At 36.0% G+C, this 10625-nt stretch overlaps 1 protein-coding gene across 1 annotated transcript; it reads left to right on the top strand.

The window, feature by feature from the left end:
* Positions 1-4159: 4159 nt before the first annotated feature.
* On the top strand, positions 4160-6238 carry LOC131604675 (uncharacterized). Its single transcript, XM_058877101.1, has 2 exons — positions 4160-4577; positions 4863-6238. Exons 1-2 carry the CDS (start codon positions 4160-4162, stop codon positions 6236-6238), a joined length of 1794 nt encoding a protein of 597 aa, XP_058733084.1.
* The last annotated feature ends 4387 nt before the right edge of the window (positions 6239-10625 follow it).

Below are 10625 nucleotides of genomic sequence, written 5' to 3'. Positions count from 1 at the left end.
GCTATGTAAACAGGTATTTACAAAAGGGCTTGGGACTTATACCTACATGGAGGCCCATGGTATTTTTGGGAAGATTTAAAGAAAACCTTCATTTTTTGGTTTGTTATTCAAAGTTAAAAATCAAGTTGATCGAGATATGTACAAAACGGTGTGTGTACAATGAAATACCTAATTTCATGTACAGGAATGGGTATGTACAAAAGGGGCTTGGGACTTATACCTATGTGGAGGCCCGTGTTTTATTTACAAAACATGGTTGACTGTTTTATTTACAGACGCGTCGTTTCGCTTTTGAAAAACTGTTTGAGAGTTGTTTGAAATGTTAAAAAAGTTTTCTGTACAAAGAAAAACTGTAAAAAGAGTGGGTCTTATACTCTCTAATATTCGAGAGGCCCCTGTTTTATTTTCATAAAACAGGGTGGATGGTTTTGAAAATGATTTGAATGTTTTTTGAAAGAACTGTTTGGAAGCAATTTGGAAAAAGTTTTCTGTTAAAAACTGTACAAAGAAAAACGGAAGGGACTTATACTCTCTAATATTCGAGAGGCCCCTGTTTTATTTTCATAAAACAGGGTGGACGGTTTTTTGAAAAAAAGGTGTGAGATTTATTGTTTTAAAAACAGTTTGAAAAGTATTGTTTTGAAAAAGTTTTCTGTACAAAGAAAAACTGTAAAAAGGAAAAAAAGAGTGGGTCTTATACTCTCTAATATTCGAGAGGCCCCACTTCGTTTTGAAAATCATTTGATCAATTAAAAAAATGTAATCAATAGTTTCAAAAAGAAATGGTTTATTGTTTTGAAAAGAATCGCGATCGCTCGTTTTAAAACGATTTGAATTTTGAAAGGAGTCAAATTAATCAAGATAAACAAAAAGATCGTCTTCAATTAACACTTAGATGATTAGGGTTTATTCAAAAAATATTTACAAGTGATTAACTTTGAAAATCAAATGAAAAACAATATTTTAAAGTATTAAAAAACACTTAAAACATGTCATTTTAAACCTATATAAAAATGTATTAAATAAATCTTTTTTGATGATTTTTTTTGGTATTCATAAAATATGTATATTAAACAAAGAGTATGCAAAAAATGAAGTGAAAATAATGAATTTTGATTGGTTAAATTAATTGGTGAAGTTGTGAAGAAAATGAAGAAAAATAGTGATAAAAAGTTGGTTTTGTCTTCCAAAGGGCTTGAACCCACGCACCCTTGCTCACTAACCAAAACAACAACCAACTGAGCTGCGCGTGCAGCTTGTTTATGATACGCGTTCAATAAAATATATTTTAAATCAAGAATTTGAATTTCCCAAACCAAATCTGGCGCCAAGAACACAACCCTAACTGATTTTTGAATTTCTTCAAATCTGTGTTGTTTTGATCGATCAAAGGGTCTATCTCACTCGGTTTTGGACGAGGAACATGATGATGATCTCATAATTCATTTATTTTTGCTCTAAGGTGATCAATTTTGTGATGAACACTAAGAACCCTAGAACTGAAATTCAATGTGAAATCGTGTATGATTGATGAATTATGAAATTGATTGAGGGCTAATGATCAGTGATAGTGCAGAAACAAGATGGCAAAGCAATATTTCATTTATGATGCATGATTCATAGAGTTTGAAGTTCAAGTGTTCTTACCTCAAAAACGACAAAACTGGAGATTGAATTCTTCAGTAGAGGTGTTACAGAAGTTGTTGCTCAATCTGAACAGCTTCAATGATGATTATAGAACATGTTTGGATGCTTGGAACCATCTGAATTCATCTGTGCTAAGCTGTGGTACCCGATCTGCATAACCTTGGAGTGTGAATCGAATTTGATGATTATGAGGTTACAGATCATATGTGAGTGCTTGGATAGCTCATATGTGATGTATGTGAGGTGTTGGAAGTGTTAGTTTGGACAGATATAGCTTGGTATGGATTTTGGCATGATAAGGCTCTCTTTATGCAAACATGGGGGTTGAAGAGTGATTATGAGATTTAGGTGTTTTTGGGGTGTGTGAGTGGATCAAACACATCATATATGACATTTAGAAGTTGTGGGAAGCATTACTTTGTTCAGAACTTGCAAGGTTTGGAGGTTGAGTTTTCTACCTCACTTTGAAACACATGACTTGTAATTCAAGAAAGAAGAGAGAAAACCTATAATTGTGAGGTTTTGGTGTGAATTGCAATGAAGTTTGGACCTCTATTTATAGGCCAAGAGTTCTGAATGCAGAGCTTTGCAACTTGCTTCAAAGTTTGGTGATTTGGCATTTGAAGATAAAATGGAATCTTTACATTTAATGCACATGGTTAAAAATGATAACCATGGTTAAAAATCTCAAGTGCTTCTTATCTCTTTCTATTCTGATCTCAAACCAGAAGTATCTCACAATTATTGGTGGTTTATGTCATTGCTTGCATCATTAGGCAAAATGGCTTGAAATTTAGTGAAAATGGCTTGGAATTCAAGTGAAAATGATCACTAAATGCATAATTCAAAACCATAGCTATGCTCCATATTTTTTCATGCTCTTGGACATTTTGGAAAGCTCATGTTACACACTTCAAAATCCTAGTTGAAAGTTTCTTCAAGACCTTTAAGGAAATGGGTGAAAAAGATCCATGAACTTTGAAGAAAATGAAGTTTTAAGTGTAATTTTCAAAAAGTACCAACTTTGAAACACCATATCTCTTAAATGGTTGATCTTATGGAAAAATTTTATATGTGTCAAAGTTTTTTATTGGATCAAAATCTACAACTTTCATGTTGGAAGTTTTTTTCAGTTTGTAGGTGAAATTTTGAGTTATTCCCTTCCAAAGTTTGGAAAAAACCATGAAAAACACTTAGAAAAATTTTCTAAGTATGAAAGTCAAACTTTTGACTTTTTGATTCTTGATTGATTTTCTTGATTTTTATTGATCAAATGACTTCTCATATCATATATTGATGATTCAAAACTTCAAAAGTCATGGTTGACCAAAATTCCCCAAAAGTCAATGGTGATCTTGTACAATTGACTTTTTCAGACGAATCGCGTTTCTGGAGATTTCAAGTGAAACAAGCTATCCTCATCAAATGAATAGCATGAATGGATCATATTGAGGTATTAGAGGATATTGAACCATGATTTGAGTTGTGGCACCATGTCTTGATTAAAAAGTCAGTTGCTCAGTGAATTAGGTCAAAAACCCTAATTGTCGACCTGATGAAATTGATGCCTGTAGGTCTTGAATTGAGATGTAATTTCCATTGTATATTGTCATAGGGATTATTTGAGGATGATTGAAACCTTTGATTGACTTCCTGGGGGTTTTTAGGGTTTCCCAAATGTGATCCCTGATTTTAGTCCCTGATAGTTCAAAAAACCCTGATCTGAGGATTTGTCTGATCAATCTTTGTGTAGGAGATGTTCTGAGCCAATGGATTAGGTCAAAATGATGCACTTGGGGTCTTGAGGTCATGTCCCAAGTCATTAGGTCAAATCCTGAGCAAAAGTCAGGAGTATGCTGTCTTCAGTCAAAACCCTAATTCAGTCGATTCAAAGCTGTTGAGTTTGTTGAAGTGAATCTCTGAGGACCAAATGTTGATTGTTGATGAAGATGATTCATTTGAAATGAAGGGAGAACAAAGCCCTAATTGATTGTTACTTGTACTGATGAGTGGTTTCCTGATTAAACCCTGCTAAGCACAAGTAGCAAACACAAGCTATGCAATTTGTTAGAGATGCAAATGATGCATATGCAAATGATATGAGGTGGTATCTTAGGTCAAAAATTGGGGTATGACAGATACCTGTACCAGGAAACAATCTGGGATAGCTAAGAATGTTGCTCTAATAGAACACACTTCTCTAAGGATGCCAGCAGAAGAAGACTGGTACCTTGATAGTGGTCGTTCAAATCATATGACCGGGAGGAAGAACTCTCTAGTAGATTTCTAATTGGAAGGAAACAACTATGTAACTCTGGGTGATGGAGATATAAGAGAAGTCAAAGGTGTTGGGAAGACAGAAGGGGTGAGTATACCTAATCTAAACAATGTTCTACTTGTACAAGGTTTAGCTGCAAACCTTATAAGCATCAGTCAATTGTGTGATGAAAGATTCAATGCTAAGTTCACCAAAGATGAGTGTATCATCACAAATGAAGCAAATGAGGAAGTCATGAAGGGAGTTAGATCTAAGGATAATTGCTATCTATGGAAGCCTGACACTCCTGTCCACCTTTCTGACTACTCCATGATCAAGGAAGAACTGAAAATGTACCATCACGAATTTGATGAATCTTATGATTCTGATGAATCAGATAAAGAATCTTATATTGGTGATCTCGCCATAAGTGAACTGTCTACTAGTTTTTCTGAGACCAGTCTAATGAATGAGAAACTGTGTGCAAAATTAAGGGAATATAGAAGTATCAATAGATTTCTGCTAGAAGAAAGAGTAAGCCTTGTGATGGACATTACAGATCGGGAAAGAAAACGGGAAAAGTCAAATGTGAACAATGATCCTAAAGGACTGTCTGAAAGCAATGTCACAGAGAATGTTGCAACAACATCTATAGACAATGTGACAGAAAAGGGTATGTTGGGTATTTGCTACCAAAACTCATTATAGCAATTAACCAACGTGAGGGAATATTATTTAGGCTTTGTCAAAATCCATGTTTTGAAATTTCCCTCACTCAGTGTGTATATAAAGCCCCCTCGATCCCCTAATGTTCTAAAAAAGGCAAACCTTCCCAGTAGGTATACTAGCTACTCTCCGAGATTGATTTACTTCCATTGCTCTCACAAGTGTGAAACAAGTTCTGGTTCTCTAAGGTTCAGAATGTCTTAGCAATCGAATGATGAATCTCCTGTTTCAGACTCAGCAACACCGGAAGAGTGCGCTAACCCTAATAAGGTTCTTAAGGTTGTCCCTTTAAGGACGATTAGTAGTGACGAAGTAAAGGCCACAAATCCTAAAATGACTCATCCAAAACGACCCAAGGAGGGTATTCACAACAAGGGTACCAAATCCTCAACATCTGCTACCATGGAGAAACTTACTAAAGAAGGATCTAAGTATGTTGATAATGCAATTACCAGGATTGTTAATCGTATTCTGAAGGAGAATCATCAAGTGTCTGAAATAACCATTCCACTTCAAACCATAATGGCTGATCCCCCCAATAACACCAGCAAGGCTGAGGCTGTTCACACCGTGGATAGTGACCTAGAAATTAACAAGGATGAGCAAGGAGTTACTAAGAATACCAATGTCACCAAGGATGTCAATGACATTGACAATAATGATCACCCTAAGGCCATCACTGAAACTGACACTAATGTGGTAAATTTTGATGAGTACTCTGAAGACGAATTACTTACTTCCTTGAATCCGGGTGTAGCCAACAGGCTAATGACAAGAAGAAAAGGCAAAGCTGTTGTTCAAGGATTACCAAAAAGGAGCACTCAAGTGAACAACCCTGCCAAAGACACTATCAGGAAGAAGAGTACTTATGCAGGTCCTGTCAAGAGCAAAGTTGTTACCAAAAGTAAAGGGGTTGGTCCTTCAAAATCTTGGAGCAGGGTCATTCCAAAGAAAAGAAAAGAGCGGGAAATTGTTGAACCTGAATCTGATGTTGAAGTAAATGTCCCTAACATCCCATCAAGGAAGAAGCCTACAACCAGTAAGCTTGTTGCTAGTATCCCTGAAGTTCCCATTGATAATGTATCTTTCCACCATGCCTCTAGTGTCAGCAGATGGAAATATGTTCTTCAAAAGAGATTGGTTGTCGAACGGGAATTGGCTCCAAATGCTCTTGAAAACAAGGAGGTCCTAGAACTGATTCAAGAAGCTGGACTGCTAAAAACTGTGTGCAATCTTCCCAAATGCTATGAGAAGTTGGTCAAAGAATTTGTGGTAAACCTATCTGAAGAGTGTGACAATAGCAGAAGTACAGACTACAGAAAGGTGTTTGTAAGAGGTAAGTGTGTATCGTTCTCTCCTTCTGTGATTAATAAATTCTTGGGAAGAACAGATAAAGCTCAAACTGAGCTGGAAGTAACAGACAACCAAGTTTGTCAAGTGATCACAGCCAAGAAGGTAAAAAGCTGGCCCATGAAAGAGAAACTAACTGCAAGTAAGCTGAGCATCAAGTGTGCAATGCTTCACAAAATAGGAGCAGCTAATTGGGTTCCAAAAAATCACAAGTCCACTATCTCAACTGTGCTTGGTAGATTTCTGTATGTTGTATGAACAAAGCCAAAGTTTGATTATGAAGCATATATTTTTGACCAAACCATGAAGCATGCTGGAAGCTTCAGTATTAAGGGTCCAATTTCCTTTCCATCCCTCTTGAGTGGTATAATTCTGGATCAATATCCAAACATTCTCAACGAACATGATGTGGTGTGCAAGAGAGAAAGTCCCTTGGCTTTCCATTACAAACTGTTTAAGGGAAAGCATGTTCCAGACATTATCATGACATCAGCTGAAACTTCCAAATCTGAAGCATCAGTCAGTAAAGCAGAAGTCATAACAATCCTAAAAGAGACTTACAAAGAAATGGAAGCTAGAAAAATGTCTCTTGAACAAATGATACGAACTCTGGAAATGGATGAGAATGAGGAGTTTGCAGATACAGAAGAGATGGAAGATAAAGATGATCAAGAAGTGGAGGAAGAAAGTGCTAGTTCTGCTGATGACTCTGAGAAAGAAAGTTCTTCAGACACCTCAGCTGGTTCTGACTCTGAGCAGTAATTGCAACTAGAGTCTAGTGTGTTTATTTTTTGTTTTGTTTGATTTGTTCTGTTTCATTTAGTTCCGTATGTTTTATTTTTTTTCGGTCTGTTTTATTTTTGGACTTATTTAACCTTGTTGAGCAAGGAGAAGACACTTTCTTTGGCTTTGGCAACATTTGTGGCCAAACATGGGGAGAGGTAATATGTGTCACCCTAAAACAACAAGACTGGTGGTTGTGTGTGATCAATAATTCTAATTGCTTATCTTTGTGTTGATCTGTTTTTTGCTTGTGCTTGTGCTACTCTTATGCACTGTCTGTTTTTGTCTAGGCACTGTGTGCATACTGCTTATGTATGCTGATTGTTTGTATTAGCTTATGTTTGTTTTGTCTATCTGCTGCAAGTGTTTCTCTGGTATGGTGTGACATGATGTTTAGCCAAAATTTTTCCAAAGGGGGAGATTTAAGGTTTTTTGCATGTCGGCTGCATTATTGGTAAAACATACCTGGTTGATTGTGTTTATGCAGGTTGCATATATGTGTGGAGCTAATACAGGTTTTGTAAGGAGTGTCATGATCGATGTCATGACATCCATGTGTGACAGCAGGAGCTGTTATTGTTTATGAATTGTGTTTCCTGATTTATCCTTTTTATCAGTTTAGGAAGCTTTTTATTGAGTGCTGCATATTTCGTCTAGAAGATCCTAATGACAGCACATTGTGTAAGAGAGAGTTGGCGTGTGAATTAGGTTAACTTTGTTAATCCTAATGTGTTTCTAAAAAGCCCAAGGCCCAATACTGCGTATAAAAAGACCTGTAGTCCTAATTTAGAACGCAGACAGAAGATTGTAATTGTGAAGAACGGCTGTTCTGTAACTGTCTCTTTTGATCCATGCTTTTATCTTTGATGATAACGTTGGAATGAGTTTGTGTTTTTATAGTGTCACTCTAAGCTTTTAAGCACGAGTGTGTGTCTCTTGATTGAAGCTTTTAAGCAGATCAAGGTGTGTTTTTGAAGAGTGTCTTCTATCTGTAATTGTTTATTGTGTATGTGTATCACTGCTGTGGTTGAGGGGGAGTGGAATGGAGATATTCCATATCTAGGTAGAACCTAGGTATAAGGGTCATTGGGTAGTGATTAAGTGAGGAGTTGTAAACTGGGAGTTTAGCTATGAATTGATACTGCTAATAGTGGACTTCATCCCTGGCTTGGTAGACCCCAGAGTAGGTTAGTTAGAACCGAACTGGGTAAACAATTTTGTGTGTTCCTTACTATTTTATGCTGTTTATTATTATTGTCTGTACTACGTAATTGTGGATGTCATAACATCCAGTTTGACATCGAGCGTGTGTTACTAGAATTTTCAACAAGGTTGTAACTGATTCCTCCTTTTGTACCAAGAAGGGGCATATTAGGAAAATCACCACAGCTATCCAAGTTCTTCATCCTACAAATGTTGTTGTCAGTCCAATCAATATCAGTGTTAGTGAGGAGTCATAATCTTTTGTGACCATCTTTGCCCTTCTTTGAGATCCCAAAAATCATTGGTATTTGGAAAGTGAGAGATGTACCACTTGTATAACAAAGGAGTATGAAAAGTAATTGTTCCCTTTCCATAGGAATTTCTCAAATGGATGGAGTAGTAAGTGTCCCCTAGCAAGGTAGGAACAGGGTTTCCTTTCATAAAGATCTTGATGGCATTCATATCAACAAAGCTGTCAATATTTGGGAATAAGAACAATCCATAAACCAACATGGAAAATACAACTTCAAAGTCATCTTCCTTTCTTTCTTGTGACATAGAGAGAGCTCTCTCTATCAAAAACTGAGCAGGTAGTTCAGGTAATCCTCCTTTGCTAACCATGTTCTTCTCAATCTCATCCTTCCTTAAGTGGGTAAACTTTGCAATGTCATGAGACTCAGGATCTCCTTCCAAACTAGTAAAGGGAATCCTTCCAGTAATGGGCAATCTTACGATGCTTGAATATTATTCCAAGGTTGGCAATAGTTGATAATGATACAAGGGATCATATAATTGGATCAATGTGGAGATAATTCATTCTTTCATCTTTGTCTTGAGGAGATATAACAACCTTCCATACTTGCTACAGAACTCATCTTGATCAACAATCAAGGATCCTAGCTTTCTCAACTCTTCTAACTTTAAACTCTTGAAAGTATACTTCTTGGTTTTTCTTCTTTCAAGTTCCATTCCTATAATGTTTACGAAAATGGTTTCTTTTAATTCTGTGAAAGATATTTTGGTTTTAAAATGCATGGATGCATGAATGCAAACATAGTAAAAACACAGGGTTCAAGGGTTCAACGTCACGAGCATGGAGTCAAAGGTCTTCCCATCCCAAAGGTGTAAACTATGGTTATTTTGTACCTGCAAAACAAGGTTCTAAAAAGTTCCTAGACTTAAACAATTCAACTTGAAAATTATAGATGTCGCAATTAACTTGCTTGTTTGAATAATATTTAAAGAGATCCTCATCTGAGTGTAGTATCATGTAACAACCATTCTGGAATTGAATCCTAATACAATTTCCACACTACTTCCTAATGGCCAAGATTGGTTAAGGTGTTTCTAGGTCCCCAACTTCTACAACCTAGTTGAATGCAACGATGTTTTTCCAATTAACTTGGTCAACAAAGTTACTTCCAAAGAGGTCTCCACTGAGCAATGGATCTCAAATTGACTTCTTTGGGATTACTCCCTCGAGATCAAAATGATTATACCGGTCTCCTATCATAAGTTGCACTCAAATCCGGGTTAGGATTTATCTCAACACAAGGGGGAATCAAGCCCTTTCCCAATATAACCTACAAAAATAACAAGTATTCACATAGGCAGTTCATAATAAAAGTATATACAACATTAATAACAATATAAACAAAGATAGGGTAATCCCTTCTTAGGAATATTGAGTATCCCCACCAGAGTCGCCAATTTTCTATAGCAGTGAAATTTGTGAGACTAAACACATTAATTGACTTAGCTCATATGTTTATAACAGAGTCGCCACCATGCTTTATTGTTTCCAAATAAAATGGGAGAAAGAGCGAATAAAACCCACAGAAGTTTTTAAAATCAAAATTAATAAAATAAACAGAGATTTGGGTAAGGGGGTTTGTTATGCAAGGGGAAGATTTTAACCACCCCTCATATCTATGGTACTATATAGGAACCTTTTTGAAAATATTATTATTGTTATTGTTATTATTATAAAATTCCTTTGTGTTTTTTGTTTAAATAGAGTGGGGGATGAGAATAGAAGGTTTTGAAAGTGAGCTCGATAAGATATCGCATCTTAGGCCGACATACCCCTTAAGTGCAATAGGGAAGTCAGAGCTTTTGTAGTTCCTCTTAAAAGGAAAATAATAGAGACAAGAGGCAAAATCTTTTTGGGTGTTGATCTATAACAATACTCAACGTGTTTTTAAAATTTTAAGCTTTAACAATACTTAACAAGTTTTAATAAAAGAGCCAAGCTATAACAATACAAGGCTAGGGTTTAAAAGAAGTTTATTGAGCTTTAACAATACAAAACCAAGGGTTGATTTTAAAAAGGTTGAGCTTTAACAATATAAAACCATTTTCAAAAACAAGCGGGGTGCAAAGCTTTAACAATACTTAATACAGAGATAAAGAGTTTGGAAGAGAGATTGAGTACCTTGACAATTTTAGTCAATACCATTCCCATTCCTTTGGATATTTCAACAACAACTTAAGCAATCAATCAAGAATACCTCAAGTGTGTGTGTGATAGCATGTGTCACAAAAGTAAATAAGTGAGTATAACAAAGAAATCAACGTAAATTCAAATGATAATGGGTAAAAGGATGTTTGTACCTTGGAATCATTTCAGGTATGAATGAAGATGATGTATGATGGATGG

The sequence above is a fragment of the Vicia villosa genome, linkage group LG5 (assembly GCF_029867415.1).
Source record: "Vicia villosa cultivar HV-30 ecotype Madison, WI linkage group LG5, Vvil1.0, whole genome shotgun sequence".
Lineage (NCBI taxonomy): Eukaryota > Viridiplantae > Streptophyta > Magnoliopsida > Fabales > Fabaceae > Vicia > Vicia villosa.
Note: the sequence above shows the minus strand (reverse complement) of the source record. Positions and strands in the feature narration are given on the sequence as shown.